General features: G+C 39.0%; 1 protein-coding gene across 4 annotated transcripts in view; it reads left to right on the top strand.

Moving 5' to 3' along the window:
* Positions 1–22,369, top strand: part of SNAP25 (synaptosomal-associated protein, 25kDa) — an 87,272-nt gene that overhangs the window by 62,959 nt on the left and 1,944 nt on the right. For 2 of the 4 annotated variants that reach the window (XM_011948860.1, XM_011948863.1), the window contains exons 4-7: positions 2,575–2,623; positions 9,922–10,039; positions 13,676–13,801; positions 16,027–16,171. In XM_011948860.1, coding sequence (XP_011804250.1) covers positions 2,575–2,623; positions 9,922–10,039; positions 13,676–13,801; positions 16,027–16,171 — 438 coding nt within the window. Of the gene's footprint in view, positions 1–2,574; positions 2,624–9,638; positions 9,757–9,921; positions 10,040–13,675; positions 13,802–16,026; positions 16,172–22,369 lie in introns of all 4 variants that reach the window. The other 2 variants (XM_011948861.1, XM_011948862.1) reach the window with 1 other exon arrangement.

Below are 22,369 nucleotides of genomic sequence, written 5' to 3' on the forward strand. Positions count from 1 at the left end.
AAGGAAAGAAGGAAGGAAGGAGGGGAGGAAAGAGGGAAGGAAGGAGGGAAGGAAGGAGGGAAGGAAGGAAGGAGGGAGGAGGGAGGGAGGGGAAAGGAAAAAAGGAGCCTATGAGTGATTAACCAACCTATGGACCACTCAATCTTCTCAATCTTACTTGGCATCCCTATCCTTATCTTAAACATGAAGAAACATTCTGGAAGGTCAGATGTCTCTTCCATGGTCTCATGACTGGTTGCTGGCTGAGCTAAGAGGACCACCCAGTGTTCCTGACTCCCACATCAGTGCTCTCTGCTTCTGTTCTCCCAAATTAGGGCAACCTAAAAAACTCTTGCTCCCTCAAATTAATTCTGTGAATCATTCTAGTGTTAAAACATTCAGCACCAAATTGGACAAATGTGAAATTATACTTCCAGGGCTCCACATAAAAATAAATGGGTATAAAGTGTAAGCAGATGAGGGCTGGACTGACCAAACTAAAATTACTCACCTTTTTCCCATCCACTGTCCCCAGTAGAATGGAGCAAAGATTTCATGTGTGGCTTGATTGGGCCCTCAAGGAGAAAGTGCTCTCCTTGATGTCTCTGCCCTCAGCAGAACCTGCATTGTCACATCCCTGTGCCTGAATAGCCATCTGCCTTTTATGATTTCATCTCACAAAAAATGGATAAAGAATGCAGAAAAGAGCAAAGAAATCATTAAAACACAGGCTAGTACAGACAAAAACCTATTTACAACCCATGTAAAGAAAATATTTTGAAATGTCTTTTGTGGTCTAGAACCTTGCTACTCAATGTATGTCCATGAACCAGCTCCAAGTGTCAGGGAGCTTGTTAGAAATGAAAAGCCCAGGCTCTACCCTAGCCCTACTGAATCAGAATCTACATTTTACAAGATGATTCATGTGCAGAGGATTCATATGCACATTCCAGTTTGAAAAGTAGTGGTCTAGAAGCTTCAGACACTTGATAATGATGATATTTTTAGTTTGCCTAGATAGCCTGCTATAGATGCATTTTCTGAATATATTTATTTTAGAAACACTTATTTTAGAAACACTCCACTCTGGCACATTCCACATATTGATTTGTTTAATGCACATACCACCTCAATGAGATATTAACTATTGTCACTGCTGTCTTACAAAGGAGAGAACGACGGAGGCACAGAACAATCAGGATGCTTGCCTGAGGCCCCACAGTTAGGGAATGAAATCACCAGCCTTCCAGCCCAGAGTCTGGCTTCAGAGTCTGTGCTGTGAAAGACTCCTGAGGCCATCCTGGGCCAGCCCTGTCCACACTACATCCTGACTTTGCCACTGAAGCCTATCAAAGTGTGCTCAAAGGCAAGGTAGGCTTTTGTGTCCTGGAGATTTAACTGCACACATTCTCTAAAATGGTGAGTTTCTAAAAGCTCACAGAAATCATTGTCAGTACTTTATTTTTCAGAAGGACTGTTGAAATTTAATTGTTAAAATACTATTTTTTTTAAAGCCCTTTGTTGGCCTCCACTAGCATCTCTCTCTTTCTTCCTTAGTTCAAAGTACATCAGTGGAAAATAAGCCCCATGAGAGAGGTCCTAGCTTAGAATTTCTTCTGGAGGTACCATGAGCTTTACTTGAAAAACCAATTCATCCAAACTGTAAGCAATGTCATTTTATACCCATTAACAGTCGCCCTGTACAATGGAAGGCATTAACTGATTAGGCTTTCTAGAAATGAGGATTCTTAAGTATTAGTGATACAGATATCTTTGTTCCTTCTCTCCTGCCCACCAACTCCCACTCCCTTCCTGCGCATGGTTCGGGTGGCATTCGGTTTATTTGAACAGTAAGGAGATGAGGGGTGCCTTTGAAAGACTTCTCCTGCACAAAAGATCTTCTGTAAAGCTTGTAAAGGAATTATTTTCTCACGCTAGATTATTATGCAGAATGTTAGATTTCAGAATTAAGAGCCCTTATTTCTCATCTCAAACCCATTCTAAATACTACAGACCATCTCTATGGAGAGAGAAAATAGGAGAGTGAGTTTCCTTTTGAGCTGTGTTTCCCAACCTTTGCGAAGCCATATTCTCTTCTGATGAACCTAAAAACCTCAACCCCCAAGATTCTTGCACATCTTCCCATGGGGCGTCCCTCCCCAATTTCACTGATGAAGACTTTCTGATACATGGTGCCAAAGAAGAAAATTTAGACTAGAAGATTTCCAAAGGTTTGCTTTCTGTGATTGGTGTTATAAAAACTGTAGACATGTTTATTTCCAAACATAAAATTACAGTATAATATGAAGTATGTGTATTCCGATTTCATGCAGGCCTCACCCCAGCCCTACCCCATGGAGATGGTGCTCCATTTCCTCATTCTGCCTAAAGCATCACTGGTAGATCAAGTCCACAGGTGGCCCATTCTTCTACCCCTCCATAACCCCTCAGGGCTCTTGTCATACTTCCTCCCTTTTTTCTTTTGGTCCTTCTTCATTTTCCATTTCTAGGGCTCATTGTCCCCTTACTGATTTCTCTTTCTCTCTTTTCTCTCTCTAACTCCTTTTCAACTTTGCTACCATTATTGGAATGTAGAGTAAAGATGCTGGTATCAGGACTTTGGTTATGTTGGATGAACAAGGAGGTAAGTTCAGATTTCTTCAGTAAGAACAATTCATCTTCTGAATAATGTGCATTTTAAAATTATTTGTGCATACACAGGTGGTCGTTTTGACATGTGTTACACACGTACATGAATGTGAGGGTTCTAAATTTTTCATCTTGCTTTTTACTTTCTCTGTTGAAAAGATTGGTAAATGTATGGAAATATTGAGACCTTCTTCATGAGTGAATCAATGATACTACTATCTCTGTTATATACGTTGGGGTAACAGAATTTTGAAAGCAAAAGCCATGGTTTGTTTTTTCTTAAATGATAGTATTTTGGACAGTGTAAGAATTTTCTTATTATCCTTGCCCCTAAACTTTCCCAATAAATTTGATTTTCTTCTAGTAATACATAGATAGAATGAGTGTATGCCATATCATGTTGTCTACTTCCTTTGACCATCCCAACTCAGTATCTAGTAGTTTTGATTTCCAAATCACTATAGGTATTTCTTAAATACCTGGGAGCTGTTTTTCACAGAATATAACCTGAGGGGAATTATCTGGAAAATAGAACATTGAACCAACTGAAATATTTGGCCTGTTTTAAAGATTATTACAGAAATGCCAGAAGCAAGGAAAATCAGAGAGCCGGCCTTTTAATATAGCGTCTCTATACCTAACGTGGAAACTAAAAAGGGTAATACCATCATTTTTCTTTGTCTCAATGTATCTAGCCCTATGGTGAGATTGTACATAATTCTGGCCACAAGTCAGTTACCTGATTCCATTCTGAATTCTTATCATAATAAACAGATTTCTGCCAAGTTTTTTCTTTTTGTTCATATTTTGCAAAAGCATTAGAAAATGTTTTGACGTTTTTTTTAATGGCAGAGATAAAAATGTACAATGTATTCACAACATAGGAAACCGTAAATAAACTCTAAGCATAAATCTCAAGCTGTGGGGAGGAGCATGCCTAACAGATAACAGATAGAAGGCACTTCTCCTAAAATTCAGAGAGCCCTTGCATATCAAAGAAAAGGGCAGCAACCTAAAGGAAAAATGGGTGTAAGATAAGACATCATCACAGATGTATGAAACCATGCTCTAATCACCAACAAGGACAAGATACCACTTTTTAGAGCAGACTGGCATAAATTTAAAAAATTGATAATAACCAGTGTTGTGAATATGTTGGGAAACAGAAACTTTTATTCCACAGCTGGGCACTGTAGCCTGATACAAATGTCTTGAAGAATAATTTGATACTGTCTTCACATTTTAAAGTGCACCCGTCTTTGACCAAGACACTCCACTCCTAGAATTTTACAGTGCAGATATACATTTACAGTTATATGAATAAGAATGCATGTGGCTTACTCATAATAATGTAAGACTAGAAACAACTTAAATATCTGTCGGTGGGGAGATCAACCCAATTAATTGTGGTACAGCCATAAAAGAATTGTTCTGCCAGCAATATAATACATGAGGTAAATCTTTATTTACTGACTTCTGTGGAGTTGGGGTGGGAGCAGGAAGGGATTGGAGGAAGATATATCATTTGGAGTCCCCTGGGGAGCAAATACCAGGAAGCAATTAGAAGCAAAAGAGATTTACTGGGGAAATGTTTGTGATAGGTCAAGGGGAGAGGGGGCGGGAGCAGGCAGAGACAGCCTTCAGACTATGAAGCAAGTCTGACGCCTATAAAAGTAGATGACAAAGGAAGGAGAATTGGGTGGGAAGACCTTCATACTGCAGTGCTGCTCTGAGAGGCCCTCAGTCAGGTCGATGGGGAGCCCAAGAGCAAAGATTGCTGATTAGAGGAGCCTTGTGTTGGGCAGAAATGTTCTAGCACCAGTAGCCAGTAGCCCCATTGTGCTCAGCCATTGGCTTGAAGCATCCCAGGAAGAGCCTGGCCTCAATGTAAACACTGTGGCAGACTGCTTAGGTGTGCAGCTGGAGGCATCTGGCTGTCATATAAAGACTTTTAGTCTTACATTATTTATTTGTATTAAACTTTTTCAATAAATATATACCAATTGATCCAAAAAAATGGAGAAAAAGTTTGAAAAAAGTTGAGTATAAACCCCAACGTTTTTTCTTCGATTTTCACGATACAAATTGTCAAAAGTTGTACACAAATAACAAAGTCTACTAGAGTTCCATGTTGAAGGTATTGCAATGGCAATGGAAGTCTTCAGAACTCCCCAAATGGGTTTTTTATTATTATGTGACTTGTTGGCTGGATCTGTGTAACAATATCCCAGGCTTTGAAACTCAGGATGCAGCAAGTCTTTGCTTTTAAAAAAAATAACTAAATAACGTGTGCCCAAAAGAAGAGTGGTACCTGATTTCCAGTGCAAAATTTAAACATATACACTCAAATAATTAGCAGTTACCTTATTTATTTTTTAAGTTAATAATTTGTAACTTGATGGGGGTGGAAAAAGAGACATTGCAATGGAGGGTACACTTAGGAAAGATTTAGGATAGAGCCTTTTTCTCCTGAACAGCAAAGCACTGACATAAAGACATAGAAAATAATATATACAAACCTGGAATCAAAAAGAGAAAACATGAATAACAGGCTTACAAGAGTGATAAATTGGATTGTACTTTGATGAAGAAAATCTAGAGATAATTTGCTGAAATCTTCATAAAAATGCAAAAATATACATTCTTTAGCAAAAATGATCTCCAGAATCAGCTTTGTATTATTCTCTGAGAAACAAAGCAGAATAGAATGTCTGTTTGACAGATTTCCCCAAGAGACACTTAATGTTCTTGGCTAAGACATTTCAATTATGGCCATACCACAGTAAATGCTGAATTCCTCAATTAAACAAGGATAGACTGGATTTAACCAGATGTGTGGTGAGTAGATAGATACTGATAAGAAACATGCAACTGTAACACCCCCAAAAGTGGGTGGTTTCTGGCCAGTCTTAAATGGTACACATTTCATTTATAGTATAATAGGAGCTTAGGACCTTTTTTTTTTTAATTAGGCGGTAGGGACCCAGAAGGACCTTTCTGATTGACAGATGAGCATGTCAACAGCTATCTTCATTGCCATTATAAGTGCATTTTAATTTTGCCTTTACTTGTTTAGATCAGTAACTGCTTCGAAGTTTCTCTTCAGTTATCCTCTGCTAATTTTGTTTATGCGTGAGCACCAAAAGTGTTGACTATTTCTACCTCACAGCAGCACGGGAGCCTCAAGAAACAGCCATCCTTCTAAAGAACCATCCCAACCATTGTTGGATCAGGCCAGGCCATTCCAGGTTGTCCCGTTAAATGATTGACTAGGAAATTTCCTATGGGATTCTTGCTTTATGCCCAGGTATCAGGAGACACCAAGGAGCACTGAGCATGACAACCGACCCTGGAAATGTACTGAGCCCCGGGACTTTTATTCCTCTAGAAAATCTGTCACCAAGAGAAGTCCTCAAATGACCTTGGCACTACTGTGGGCTTTTACCTCCATAACTTTTGTTCCTTTTGCTGGTCTTTGCTGAGTTGTATGTCTGTTTTGATGCTGAAGATGTGACTTGGGAAAATCTCCTGGGACCAACTCCAAACTCAACAGTGAAATATTTGACTACTGTCTGACAGAAGAAAGACAATGTAAATCCCTGTCCAGAGAGTCACCTATCTTAAAAGATTCATGACACTACAAGGTGGCATTTTAAAAACCATCTCTGTAGCTAAAGTTCACTCACCAATATCTGTTATGAATGACTTAGTCATGATAGCCGCATATAGCTGTTTAAATTTAAATACATTGCTGTATGTTCATAAATGCTAAGAAAAATGAAATTCATAGAGGCAGCATCTTGTAACTGAACATACTCATGAAGGCTGCACACTAGATTAATAGTATTAATGCTTACTATTCTTCTACTGATTTTTACCAAATTGAGAATTCTAAGGGCCCCAAGTTGGCTTACTTAGGAGAGATTAGTAGAAATTTTGTTTTCACCAGTCATTAGAAAAATATTAATGGAAAATATTAATATTGATCATTGAGCATCCTGTCGTTGGTGAATCTATCACAAATAACTGGTGATCCAACATCATGGCAAAAGAAAGCCCAAGCTCTGGCCCCAATATATAGTGTCACCTCCTAGAAGACGCCCTCCCTACTCAAAATGTTATTTTCCTCCCAGCCCCCAAGAATAAACAGAAACCAGTCAGAAAACAAGCTTAGGGAGATCAAAAGCAGTCAACACTGGATAATGTGTTGCATCAGCCTCAGAGATGCTGCTGTCCATCCCAGAATGAGATGCTGTTAAGCATTTCCTGAAAAGCATCTTCACAGAAATCACTGAAGTGCCGTGAAGTCCCAATATGCCAAACATCTCCACAAACATAACTCAGTACACTCTAAAAATTAATATTATTGCTAGAATTTCTGCAACAAAATGATTCCACAATATTTTTTAAATTAAAGGTTTGACTTAGAATTCATATGTAAATATATATTCAACTGATATTGGTAGTTATAAAATAGTGTCCTAAATCAACTATTTTCTGAATAGTTTTCTGAATCAAATTCAGCTTCAGTTTTCTCTTTTATTCAAAACTTTGCCAAATTAAGCTGGTGACCGATGGCAGAGCCCAGCTTTCTGAAATATGGATTTAGACTTGCCTGTTTGTTTTTCCCTTTTGATATCAATTATCTAATTCATAGGTCCAATACCTGTGCACCAATTCACATATATATGTTACCTCCTAATCTCTGAAAGCACAGTGGATGGGTCCCTGCTATCTCGTCAGAGAGTAAATATTTTGACCAAAAAAAAAAAATTATCAACTTGCTTTGTAACTTAGGAGAAACTCCTCAAGAAGGACCGATAACTGCATATGTGTCCTCACGCCATAATCTATGCTTATTTAAGCTGTCATTAGCTGGGGGCAGCATCTCTCCTTCTGAGCCCAGATGCCTCCTCCAATCCATCTCAAGCCTGCACTCCCAGAGGCCCTTAGCAATTACTTGATTGGAATTTGGCATCCCTATTGTCTGTACATATAATGGTTCTTCATCTGATGAGGAATTCCTTTCCCTCCCCGCCCCAGTCCCTCCACTTGAATATTTACCTTGATCTACAGACTAATTTATTGCATTCTTAAAAGAAAACTGGAGTGAAATCCTTAGAAAAGAAAAACATCTTCTTGATTTATATATGTATAAATATATATATATATTTCACCCTTTTAAAAAAATTTTTTAATTGTAATTTTTACTTTTGGGATGGAGTTTCACTCTTGTTGCCCAAGCTGGGGTGCAATGGCGCCATCTCAGCTCAGTGCAACCTCCATCTCCCAGATTCAAGCAATTCTCCTGCCTCAGCCTCCCAAGTAGCTGGGATTACAGGCGCACGCCACCACACCCAGCAATTTTTATGTATTTTTAGTAGAAACAGGGTTTTATCATGTTAGCCAGGCTGGTCTCAAACTCCTGACCTCTGGTGATCTGCCCACCTTGGCCTCCCAAAGTGCTGGGACCACAGGCGTGAGCCACCATGCCCGGCCATATTTAGCCCTTTTAAGGATTTTTTTTTAAAGCCATTGCTGTGCCTGTATTTATTCAGCAAAAGTTCTCCTGCACTACCTTATTATCTCCTCCAGGTATTCAATGCTAGATAAACAATGAAGTTTTGTTTTCACCTGTCATTTCAAAAGCGTAGGAGAAATAGCAGATTCCTCATGAACTGAATTCTGTTCTTTAGCCTCACAAAAGAAAACACAATGGGCTTTTATTTTCCAAATTCACAATCTGGCAGTTTGGATCACTAGTGAATGCATCTTGGTTTTTTTGGAAGCACAATTTCCACTGTATAAATGTGAAATTGTGTTTAAGTTATGATATATGCCCTTAGGCTGGAAATGTACTTATCAGTTGTATTCTAGGCATGCCTTTATTCCAGGAGGCATAGGCATGCATGCATGAAAATACAGATGAAAAGAGGAATGGAAATGTAATTAGGTTTTGTAATTAGACAGCCGAGACATCCATTGCTGCCTTCCTTTAATGGTCTTTTAAAAGCGGTTTTAAAAATCCTTTCATTGAACTTGTAGTTATCTCAATTTGGTAACACAATTCAAAAAAATTAATAAGTTGGTGTATGTAACCCTGGCAACCTAGAAGTATGATTCATTCTGATGACTATTGATCTATGTCTGAGATATACTATGGTCAGCTATGCTGGCAGCAGGGATATCATACTGTCCTATGTTCCAATTCATCATCCTACTTCCAAAGAGACATTCATTCTCCCTGCTCTCTGCCTGGGCTTGGAGCATGCCCCCCATTATAGACTTGGAAATCAGGGGGCAGAGAAGTGAAATGCCTTCCAAAACATTCATAACAAATTAAGTCATAGGATGAGAGAAGAATTGCAATGTTCCAGGACTTACAATGTTGCTGTGTGGATGTTACTCTTTTTTTTTTTTTTAACAGCTTTTATGAATTACATATGCACAATCAAGTGCAGACCATGGCTCCCTCTGGCTAGACAACCACTGCTAGGGGAAGAAAAGAGAGCCATACACATTGCTTATGATTGCTGCTGCTGCTGTTGTCTCCAAAGAAGAAAATGGATTCTATTTTCTACCCTTATCTGGTTGAGGATGCTTAAAAACCAAAAGAGGGAGATATTTTAAAGTTGAAGCAGATACTTTCTCTAGTAGCATTGAATTGGAATGCGTAAAACATAAACTAACACCTTGTTTTTTCCTCCTGGGTTTCACTGGTGCGTGAGTAAGTGAATATGCTGTGCTGTTTTCCTGGACACTCGTAATCAAACAGGCCTTCAACCCCATCCCATCGTGTTTGAATTTTACAAACTATTTTGAGCATCTTGTTTGTTTCCTTCCACCCATACCTGTGTAGGGCAGCGGTGGCAGTCTTCAACAATGCATCCTCTTGGACAATGCATTGTAATATCTCTCTTTCAAATTCTGTTTCACATAGTCATTTCTCATGTTCTGTTGGAGACCCCCAAAAAATTCATTCCACACTGTCATCCCTTTGTCCTAACCAGAACAACTCGATCGTGTCGAAGAAGGCATGAACCATATCAACCAAGACATGAAGGAGGCTGAGAAAAATTTAAAAGATTTAGGGAAATGCTGTGGCCTTTTCATATGTCCTTGTAACAAGTAGGTACTGGGTACCAGCTCTAATCTGTGGCGTCCAGTTTTCTTTCTTTCTTTTTTTTTTTTCTTTTTTAATGTCAAAGTGAATGTCTGAAGTTTTGTCTTTTTTTTCTTTGTCCTTTTCCATCTGCTTCATTCTGTGGGGATAAAATACTTGTGTTTAATCAGAACAACTGGAACGCATTGAGGAAGGGATGGACCAAATCAATAAGGACATGAAAGAAGCAGAAAAGAATTTGACGGACCTAGGAAAATTCTGCGGGCTTTGTGTGTGTCCCTGTAACAAGTAGGTGCTGCCTGCCTGCCTGAAGCTTTGGTTTCCCAAGGCCCATCTCCAAGCCTTGACAAGCTCATTCCTGCCAAGCTCATAGGCAGGATGAGCATGTGGCATGCAGAACAGATCAATACCGTCTCCAATGCATTCATCTCATAGCATAGATGATATTAGCAGGAGTTACTGTTGATGCATTAAAAATCAGGCATACTACAGTGAAAGCTTCACTGTCAGCAACTTTTATTGATGAACGTTTCAACATTTTCCAGAAAGTGTACCTTGAGACAGAAGCTAGCCTCAAGAAAGAGGCCCCCAGGGAACTTCCTTTTCCCCAACCCCAAGAGTCAAAATTGCAGGTTTAGAAAAGGCTGTGGGTAAGTTTGGAAGATGAGAAACGCATGTGTGAAGGTTTGATTTTTTCCAAAATAAAAGAGACAGGTAATTTGGCCTAGGGAAGCATTCTATAAATTAGAGAATATGACAGAGATTCTCCCTTTCTACTGCCCACCAGTTGCCAAATTTGGTCAATAGATGCTGCTGCTGTACCCAACACAGAGGCAATGAGCTCTTCAGCAAGAAGTGTTCAAGCCTTACTCAAATTGGACCCATCCCTCCCAAATTTTTCTCCTTGGAAGATCTACACGTACACTGGCTGAAATGTTGAAATGTGTAGATTTTGCATGCACAACATCACAAAACATTCAACTGTTCTCAAGGTTCTGCAACGCTTTTTTGGAATGTAGCAGAAATGTGACATGTGGTTATAAAGGTTTGCAACGGAAGGAACCTAATACTGAGGGTTCTGGAAGACTTTCTCATTTGACTAGTGGTGGAAAAAGAAATGCATGAGTGGATTGTCCAACATGCATTTGGAAAATTAGACTCCTTATCCAATCTCCCTCACCCCTCCCACATCCCCCTTTTAAAAGAAGACTTTTTCCTAAAAGCTCTCCTGATCCTAGCTTTTAGAATAGAAATTGACGTCATTTTTAGCAGATTATATGACCATTCACATCCTTTAAACTTTGAGGCTGATTTAAAATATCCCACTTCCTATTTAGGAGGGGGAGGGGCTCAAATTGCAAAAAAAATAAAAATAATTTGCTTTTTAAAGAATGATCTACAGTAAAGCCTGATTAACTGGAATCTAGCTAACTGGAAACCTCAGCTGCATGCTCTTGCTCTCTTCCATTTTTAGCAAAAAAGAAACAAAGAGAAAACCTCACATCAGAAATGTAAAATGGTTTTACTTCCAGGGTAGTTTGAATTGTCTTGCTTAGTCTGCATCCTCCTGCAACTTCCACACCTATGAGGACCAAACAATAAGAGTAGATCTTCACAGAAAAGGCCATCAAGCAATCAATATAAATGATAACCAAGGAAAGATTCAATCAGGTCTTCTACCTTAAGACTTTCAGGCAGGAAAGTGGCTCAGGAGTCTAGCAAAGATATTCACTCATCCCCCATGAAACAAAACTTTCCTCCTTGGCCCCACTGTTCATTAAGAAAGTCATATAATTCATCAAAAAAAAAAAATTCATTATCAAGCATTCCAGTTAGTCAAGATTTGACTGTATATTCCTTTCCGTGGCAACTTGCCCCCAGGTGAGATTTCCATCCATTTCGTGATAAATTCCAACAGATACATTTTCCCCCCTTCATCAACTGTGTGTGAAGAAAGGGTGGAGGCAGGTTCCCCTGGGATGGATTCTAATGTTCTAATGAAATGATGGCTCCTACAAATTCCACATTTGAGTGATCACTAATTTCCTTAATGCACAAGAGACCCTAAACTAAGCTTCAAAGCTTGACTGAGGTGTTCCCTATTGTGTGTAAATAATGCTTTAAAAACCATGTGTCACAACGCAGTGGCTGGTGGTGCCCTGGACTCTCTGAGGGCTTCGCCCTGTCTCGGCATGTTTCAAGGGACTATGGTAGATGTACGGCAGTGATGTGAGTCTATGTGCAGCATTGTGGGTGCAGTGGTTTGCCTTCTTTCAGAAACGCATACTTCCCACTCATTTGACTTTGCCAAAGATGGTATAGCAGACATTTGACATAGCAGAAAACATCACGAAGTCCATATAATTTCTTTTAATCTGAGGAGGGAGGAGATGGGGAGTTGGAAAAATAACAATTAAAAAAGCCAGACACTAAGCCCTATTAAATTTAGTTTGGGGATCTTGTTTCATTGAATGGGTCCATGGCCCTTTGGTGCAATAAATTTTGACTGCACTAAGGCCTGCGGCTTGATTGTGGGAGTTGCTGAAATTCCATTGGTACAATTTTCCAGTTTGTCTCTAGGGTTGCTTGGTCCCCAGTCTGCAAGTATTAGAGCCAGTTTTAATAGATGGCTGTGGTCCTCTGGTGAAAGAAGAAAATAAAATGTTAAATTCTGGTGTCTTACACAAGAAAATGTGAAAATGGGACCAAAGAATGTCTCTTGTTTTTGGACTAAAAAGCATGTGGTTTCTACTATGTAAAGAACCTAAAAACATCTTTGATTGCCTTTAATTACAACACCCACCAAAATATGCTGCACATGTTTCTATTGGGCACAATAGGTATGCCTGGATTTTAAGTTTTTCTCCAAGGCAGCTCAGTGCAATACAGCCCATGGAGACCATACCAGCATTAAACCACTCTCCTCCATTACAACGCCAGGATAGTTTAAAGTAGGAGTTTGTAAGCACTCTCCACCCTGCCCCTCAGCCCAACAAAGAAGCTACCGAACCTGCGTTTCAAATCCTCATGAAGGCTATTACTGTCCTGCTAGTGCCTTTTTCGAGAATGGTCAACTTCTGGAGTAGTTTGGCTTAAATGAGAATGCTTCACTTTTTTACTCATGCCTGTAGCTGGTGCATGAAGAAGACACAGAGGGGTTTCCCTTTTCGGTGCTAGATGGCTTGTTCTCTCTTCTATTTTCCTGCATTCATTTCACTATGCTTCTTTTACTTTTTGTCTCTGTGGACAAAGGTTTGTACATCAACTCTGGATGTATGGTGACTGTTTGGAAGTACCGATATATTATCTAATTCAAATCACTCTAGAGGCAATGCAAAGACCATCACTCTTGGCCAACCACCAATCCTTTAAGTCCTTCATGGAGATTTGGAAATGTTAGTTCCACATGTGTTGGGAAAATATATATATATTTCACAGGGATCTTTGCATGATGGTTTGTAAAAACTTAGTTGAGGATGTTTTCTTGATGACAGTGTGTTGCTGTGGTGTGATGTGCACACTCTACTTGGCAGTCTTGTTTTGTGTCTGTCTGCCAGTATGTTTTTCTGTGTGTTTTGTGTCTTCAAATATAACCACATCACTAAAATAGAACTAAATGTCCTCCAGCTACCTTAGTCCTTGTCCGAAATCCAAACTAAACCACAAAACAAACCAAAACAAGAACAACCTTGTGGGCAAAGATTGCAGTCCATTGCAATGGACTCGATTGGAAGTGAAATGTTGAGTAGTTGAGGCATGGTGGTGGCCAACTGTTTGGGTCTGGATTATGATATATCGGTATTCTCTAATGCCTCGACTTAAAACTCATTCGCTTGGTTCGATTCTTCTCTTGAAGAAGTGACAATTGTTGAGAGCTTGCTCCTCTACCCCTGTGCCTTGTCACTCACCCTCTCTTTTGCATAGGCTTAAATCAAGTGATGCTTACAAAAAAGCCTGGGGCAATAATCAGGACGGAGTGGTGGCCAGCCAGCCTGCTCGTGTAGTGGACGAACGGGAGCAGATGGCCATCAGTGGCGGCTTCATCCGCAGGTGAGCCTCATGCAGCATGCACTGTAGCTGTTCTCTATTGTCAAGTACAAACAACTCCAAAACTGAATGGTTTTCTGAAAAACAACCATTTTATTGCTCATTAATCTACATGCTGGTTGAGTGTTGTTTTCTAAGCCTTCCCTGGACCTTGCCTGGGTGGGGTGATCCAAGATGGCCCCATTCACTTGTCTGGTGGTTGGCTGGGGCTGTTGGTGGGGCACACCTGTTCTTCTCCATGTGGCCTCTTCAGCAAGAGAGCCCAGGTTCCTTACATGGTGGTAGCAGCATTCCAAGGGGGCAAGCCTCAGTGCACTTATCAAACCTTTGCTTGCTTAACTTGTATTTGCCAGTTTCATTAGACAAAGCAAGTCACATGACCACATCCAGACTCAATGTGGCAGTAGGCGCAAGTCACATTCCATGAGTTTAATTGAATAGAGCTTATAAAAGAGACTACTTACAGAAGGGTGGGCAGGACTAATAACAAGGAATGGTGAAGCACTTCTGAACTAGCAATAGCAGGAAGCTGTTACCACCATAGTCCTGGGGGACAGGAGAAGGAATGATTATCAGAACCCAGCAATAGTTACGACTGTGGGCAAGAAACTATCAGTAGAGAAATACAGCCACTACCAAAGCTAACAGGGAGTGAAAGAGGGAAATAAATGCTTAACCTCTCACTCCTCTTGCCCTGCAGTTTCATTGGCCATTAGCCAAAGCCTACTGAAAGCCAGAGGGTAAGAGAAACTGGGTGATATAGTCATGAGGTCAGCTCCTGAGAGCACAGAGCAAAGAAGGTCCAAGAATGGATTTCGAGTGAAAATAGAGAATAATTAGCTTCTTATTAATGATTTATTTTGAAACCTAGAATCAAAAGACAACTTAAATATCTATTTTAAAAAGTTCAAATTGTGACTCGGGGCATTTCCTTTAAAAAAAAACAAAAACAAAAACAAAAACTCAAGTTACACACATCAGCCAATTCAGAACTCATCTCTCCGTTTGCTTCCAGGGAAAGTAGACCAAGGGTTCTTAAGCCTGGCTGTACATTAGAATCACCAGGGGAGACTTTTTTCTTTTAATAGCAATATTTGGGCCCAATCCACACCAATTGAACCAGAATCTCTTGAAGTGAGACACAAGCACCTGTGACCCATTAAATCTCTTCAGGTGATTCTGATATGCACTCAGGGCCAAGCACCATCGAACTAGAAGTATCTCTTAGCTGTTGATGATCATTTAAATAAACTTCTTCCCTACAGGAAAGAGCTAGAAAGTTCTCCTTTAATTTTTTAATTTTCTCTGGCCTGGGCTGCCTTTGAAACCGTAATGAGCCAGTCTACATTGGGAGTCACCATGGGGGAAGGATTTTAACCCTTCTGAATATATTTTAACTCAATGCCATATATACTAGGGAAATTCTGAAATAAGTACCTCCTTAACTTTCAAGTTGGACTGTGAAAAAATGTAATTTGTGTTGTGAGTCAGCTCCTTCCTCCCATTCCCACTTCACTCAACCTGAAACAATACTCTTTTGTCACAGTTTTTGACTCTGAAATCACCTATGCACCATGCCACTAAGAAACCTATGGTATTAACATATGAGCAAATAAGAATCATCTTGAACAAGTATCTCTCCTTGGAGTTCCTGGGAGCAAGCAGGGTTAAGGGGCAGACTGTAATTATCATTACTCTTACCATTGGTGTCAATCTCAAGTGTGAAAAGAGATGAGCACAGAGACTGTGACTTAGCACAATAAGCTTTTTCTTGTATTCTTAATTTGAGTCTTAGAAATTTTGAGACTTAATTTGAGTTTAGAAATATTAAGAATATTCTTAGAAATAAGAATACCATTTCTGTCTAATTCCATCTTCGTGCTCTGACCTAAAGTCTTTTCAAACAAAATGTTTTCGTTCTTAAATAATAAAAATTGAAATAAACACATGAAGGGGAAATGACATAATGGAAGGAGTGAGAAAGTAGATAAATTAATCTATTTAATATACCTTCTTTAAGAATAGAAATTCAAGGGTTCAAAATGCAATTTTAAACTTTTTTTAATTTTTAAGGTATGAAAGCTAAAATGTGTTTTTGTACTGGATGGAGATTAAAGGTAGATAAAGTTGACATGCAGAGGACTACAGGTTTCCAGTATGATTTCGGTCCTTGGTATTCAATATGTTTTCCACCCTCTGTCTTTTAAAACTTGCTCTTTGGATCCCAGGGTAACAAATGATGCCCGAGAAAATGAAATGGATGAAAACCTGGAGCAGGTGAGCGGCATCATTGGGAACCTCCGTCACATGGCCCTGGATATGGGCAATGAGATCGATACACAGAATCGCCAGATCGACAGGATCATGGAGAAGGTGAGCACATGGCAGTCAGCAAGTCGCTACTGCGAGTTACTTCTGAAATGACCATCAGGAAGTGTGAAGGGCATAACAAGATCCTCAAAACACAACCTTGGATTCAGGCTCACTGATAGCTGGAAATGTTTTTCATTTTCCAAGAGAAAAATATAGGACTCAGCAACAGAATTGGAGTGAAAATAAGAGGGTCAAATTTAATTCAGCAAATATTCTCAAAGGCTCCTGTCAACCAGGCATTGTGCTAGGCACTGTGGGCCACATACACATGAGAAAGACACCACCCCTACTGCAAAGAAATTCACAGCCTATGGGAGGCAGCGAGCCTCCAGATGAATTTTCTGTCACTCAAAATATAATTCAGTAAGAGATCCACAGATAAAATGCTAAACAAGGTTAGATAAGGAAAGATCTCAAGAGGCAAAGTTCGGGAAAATCTCAGAATAAGTTGACTTTGAATTGAATCTTGAAGGATGGTTAGTATTAATAGTTTGTCAAGTGGAGGTGGTGAAGGGATAGAATCAGAAAATGGGGGAAGAATGGTCAGTTTAGCCAGGACATGATTATGAGCTTTGTTTTTATAAATGCCAAAGCTTTAATGATAATTCAAAAATATCCAGGTTCCATTTCCAGTTTAACAGTTCACATACCCAGAACTAAAAATAGGGAATTTTATATGATGAAATTGAGTTTACACAAGGACACCAGACTTGGCTCTAGGATCCACCATGTCAACGTGGGCCATAAGAAAGACTGGAGAGAGTAGACTGGGAAGGGGTGTGTGGGGGGGCTTAAAATTAGAAGAGATTGGAAAGAAACACTGGGAAGTTCCTATAAAGAGACCTAGGGCACCAAAACCTGATATTCTACAACACAGAACTCCAACATAATTTATATTTCCATGTTTCATGCCCTTTCCTCAATCAGTAGGGTCCTGAATATTGATTACAAACTCTTATGTCCAAATGCTAAAAAGGAGAAATAGAGGCATTATAGATTTAATGATAATTGTACATCTTTAATCTACTCCATGTGGATAACTGATGTTGTGTGTTTATTCCCTGGGAGATGTTGAAGTTCTTTGTCTGATATCCTGAATTTTCTTAACATAATTCATTCCATTTTGGTGAGCAGAGAAGGATACTTTTAAGACTTTTAGAATCATAAATCTAAATAGTAGTTTCTTGGTATGCAAGTGGCCTCCAATGACTTGAAAAAGGAATAAATAGGCATAAAGGGAACACTTTGTCCTGTTGTGTTGTACATACTCCATGTTAAAAATATCTGATTGCATATTTTACCTGATCAATATGAGCTATGCAAACTTTAGTGCTGATTGGCAAAATACTTGTGCTTTGCTTACTTTTGCAAGTAATGGCATGCTTATCATTGTTAAGAAGGCTTTCACATGATAAAGCTTTTAATGCTGTGTAAATCAATAGATATTAGAATAATATTGAGAGTTTCAAAACTCACTAGAGCCAACACAAGCTGACCTAACCCATTACGGCCCAGAATAATGAACTAAGAAATCATTGCTGAGCTGCCCTCCCACAGAAAAACGATTTGAAAAAAAAACAGGAAGTATTCATTTTCTATTAATGGACCCACTTTACTTGCAGATGCAGCTAGATAATGCATCAAAGCCAATTAGGGTTCCAGAAGGAGAGTCTTTACTAACAGAAGGGTCAAACTCTTATTGACAGAGTTGAACTTTAAGCAAGAAAATGTGTTCCTGGAAAGGCAAGTGGCATCTTGATTCTGCCACTTTGCATTTCTAGTTCTCATCTTTAAGGAGAAGGTTTTCTTTTAGGCCCAGTGTACTATAAAGACAGAGACATATACAGTTACAAGGTTTAATCAGAGCCAGGCAGGTGGGATGGGTAATGACTATTTCAATTTGTATCATTCCTCGAGTGTGGAATCATTGAAGTGGGTGAAGGGTCTAATTGCCTTTGAATAATTAGTTTCCAGTCAACACTTTAAATAGCCCCCTTTTTTCAGAATCAAAATCCACACATGATTTAAATAGAGCCCGCTTCAACCCGGCATTGCCCCAAATGATCATGTCGCATGAACTGCACAATTATTAATAGATTTCCACCTTTTCATTGAAGTTCTCATTTCTGATAACAGGAAACAGTATGCAGAAGTGTCCTGCATATCTAAGATGTAATTACAATCACACTGTAGGGGTAAGGAGAGTCTTGTGATGTTTCTATCATAGTCTCTCCTGACTCCAACAGCAACCTTTACCCAGCTCTATCAATCATGATCTTTTCTCATCACTTGGATCAATAGTGAAGTTTTGGGAGTCCTTAACAATGAGATTTTCAATACATCCTCATGAATTGTCAAGAAATTACTTTATTTAAAAATCTCGTTTTCCACTTAAGGGTATTTGTATATAAATATATATATTATGTATATATTTATGAATATATATATTTATATATAAATAACTAATCTTATATATAAATAAATAACTATATATAAATAACCATATATAACCTTCTAAGGCTAAAACATAATTTTTTCAGAAAACTTACTGAATTGGAAGCAAACCCACATCAGAGGGTTTATGGGAACTGTTGCTAAGGAAATACCTTAGCAATGTTCAAACTTTGATTTAAAGTTATCAGTGGTAAGTTAGGCATGCAGTCCCAGCCACTCCAGAGGCTGAGGCGGGAGAATTCCTTGAGCCCAGGAATTCCAGGCTGCAGTGAGCTATGATTGTGCCACTGCACTCACACCCCAGCCTGGGCAACAGAGCAAGATCCCATCTCTAATAAGCAAATATATAAATAAAAATAAAGTTGTCAGTGGTAGATGACAGGCACACGTTGGAATACAGTGAGGCTGACGCTTTAGCAGTCCTCACGTTCTTCTGTCAGTGAGAAAACACAGCATTTGAGAGCTAAGACTTTGAGTTCTAATAGGGTTTTGCCATTCACCAGCTCTGTGACCTGGTTGCCTCACCTGAAGGATAGTAAGAGAACCATTCAGACCTAGGATCAGAACAGGCTGGAAGTCTGAGCTGGGTCCTAAAAGTTACCTGGCATGATCTGAAGTTGAGATTCCCAGAGTATTCAGAAGATGGGCTGAACAGCTCCTTCTAACCTTTTACTGGCTCTCTGGTGGTCATCCTGGCCTTCTCACAAGGACAAACATGTAACATATGTTGCACTCCAGCAAATTTAGAATTTTCTAAATTGAAACATAAGAACTGGAATGGGACAGCCATCATAAATAAAGTCCTACAGCATATAAATAGGGTGATCATAGGAGCATTCTCCAAATACCAGGAAAACATCTGCAAGGAGATTCCAGACTTTCTTTTTCTAAAAGGAGCTAATTCTTTTATATAATAAAGGGGCAGTACTTTCTGTGTCAAATATTGCATGGGGTGGAATTTTCATATGCTTCAGAAGTAAGTTAGGTGGAAATCACAGATGCTCATTGAACAGAAGTCTGTTTCAGCTCCTCCCTCATCGTGGTACACAGAAATACAAAGCTCCTCCCACATCCTTTGATGATATCCAGAGTAACCTCAAATATCCCCAAGTGAAGGCTCCTCAGTGCATTCTTGTACAGGAGATCCTAGAATGTTTGTGCTCAGAAATGCCATCATTTTTAAATGAATTATTTTTCTCATTTGAGCTTTTCAAAGCGTTTAGTCTGGCAACATAATAATTCAATCTACAGGAACATTTCACATTGCTCTGATCCTGTAATTTTCCTTTGCACTGAAGTGTCATTATTTCTGATACCATTTGTAGCTGGAAAGGGAGGGCTTAAGAACCAAGTAAAATTGGAGAGATTATCCATTTTCCAGTTGAGAAACCTAAGGCCAAAAATATGAGTCTGCAGTTCAAAACAATCAAAATCAATGCCCTATCTTACTATGTAAATGCCGATTTTAAAAGACAAATCTTAATTATCCAAACAGATGACAGAGAACCATTGCCAGGTAATTCAAAGTTATGCTTAATGTAGAAATATGTTTATTTTAACTTTGCAAATTTCTATTTGAATGTGGATAATTCTAATGTCCTGAGAATTCACAATATGAACTGAATACAGAAGACTCAGCTCAGTAGAAATAGGGAAGTACAGCACTGCAATAGGTACAAAGTTGGTAATCATTGAGTGATACTGGTTGAGAGAAAAACAGTTCGGATTCCCCACACTGCCTGGCAGCCTCCTCCTCTTCTTCCCAGGCTGTAGAAGGATAGACAGCATTACCAGTCAGGGAAGGACAAAAGAACAGCCTCAACAGAATCATTGTCTTCACCTCTGCTTGCTGATGCATTTTTCTCGGTGGTGATGGGAATCATTCATTTTCTGCAGTTTAAAGATTTATGCTGGTAGCAGCCCTTGGTTACATGCTGCATATACTACACACGTAACCCAAGCAGTAAAGAGATCAACCAAGAGATTAAAGCCAGTCAGTTACAAAATCATGGTAAATGTGCGCCTGTTAAAGACAAGACAGTTAGGAAACTCATAGAAATGAGTCTTCAGAAATGCACTTAAAAACTATTAAGCATCTCAGAAGCAAGCCCAAGTTTTCACACAGTAACAATAATTGCAAGATAAACTAATGAGCCCTTCATTTTGCAAAACATTATTCCAAGCACATTATGTGTATAAACTCATTTGATCTCGACAAATTGAATAGTAAGTGATGAATAGTGTAGATTCTGACTCCAGGTTGCTAGCATTCAGACTCTGGTTTCTCCATTTATTAGTACTAAGACTTCAGACAAATTTTCCAGATCCTTTCTGCCTGCTTTTCTCATTTGGAAAAGGGAGCTAATAATAGTACACACTTTATAGTTGATGTTGTTCATCTTGATGTTGTCAAAGTTTAACGAGTGGAACAAAGTACAGTTGACCCTTGAACAACATGGGGATTTAGGGTGTCAACCCCCATGCAGCTGAAAATTTTTGACTCCCCAAAATTGAACTACTAATAGCCTACTGTTGACCGGAAGCCTTGATGACATAAAAAGTCCATTGACATCTATGTTTTATATATTATTTACTGTATTCTTATGATAAAGTAAGCTGGATAAAAGAAAATGTTATTAAGAAAATCATAAGGAAGATAAAATACATTTATAATACTACACTGTATTTGTTGATACCATTAGTTTATACAATTTGTTTACAAGATGAATCATCGGTCTGAAATCTTCAGAACATATTAAGCAATTCAACTTTTTCTTGAAATGTTGTGACTTTTTTTGCTTTTTGGTAGCACTGCTAGCATCACTGGTGGCACTCTGTATGGATGCCATGATGTTATTCAAGGTTTACCGTATTGGGCTAAACATGATTTTTCAAAAATGTGAAACTGCAAGAGATCACTTTTTACTGCACTATGCAATTTACTGGAGAGATGGTGAGGATGATTAGCATCACAGAGCATTTTAAATGGATGTTCACAACACTTGAGTTCACCACAATAGCAGGAGGTGGCTATGACATTACTAGAGTAGTACAGTATGGACTACAGTTAATTTTATACAATTATGATTTAATACTGCATCTTTACATTTCTCTCAACTGCAAATAGTCCCATGCATAGTCTATGTTTGTTTAAGTCTCATAACTTTTAACTTTTCATACTAGATTTGTATGTATTTTAGGGTAGTAAATAATAGACTAGACTAGTATCTACATATATTTTATGCATTCATGATGTGGCTAATATTTTCTTAATTTTCTTAATATTTCTAAGTAACACATTCATCTCCAAGTTTGCCTTAATTGTTGCAAATCTCCAAAGGATTTTCCAATATATTTATTGAAAAAAATCCTGGCCAGGCACAATGGCACATGCCTGTAACCTCAGCATTTTGGGAGGCTGAAGAGAGAGGACTGGTTGAGCCCAGGAGTTTGAGACCAGCCTGGGCAGCATAGTGAGACTTCATCTATACAAAAAATAGAAAAATTAGCCAGACATAGTGGCATGCACCTGTGGTGTTAGCTATTTAGGAGGCTGAGGTGGGAGAATCACTTGAGCCCAGGCAGTCGAGGGTGCAGTGAGCTGTGATCACACCACTGCTCTCCAGCCTGGGCATCAGAGCGAGACCCTGTGTCAAAGAAAGAAAGAAAGAAGGAAGGAAAGAAAGAGAGAGAGAGAGAGAGAAAGAAAGAAAGATAAAGAAAGAGAGAGAGAGAGAGAGAGAG

The sequence above is a fragment of the Colobus angolensis genome, unplaced genomic scaffold, assembly GCF_000951035.1.
Source record: "Colobus angolensis palliatus isolate OR3802 unplaced genomic scaffold, Cang.pa_1.0 Scaffold285, whole genome shotgun sequence".
Lineage (NCBI taxonomy): Eukaryota > Metazoa > Chordata > Mammalia > Primates > Cercopithecidae > Colobus > Colobus angolensis.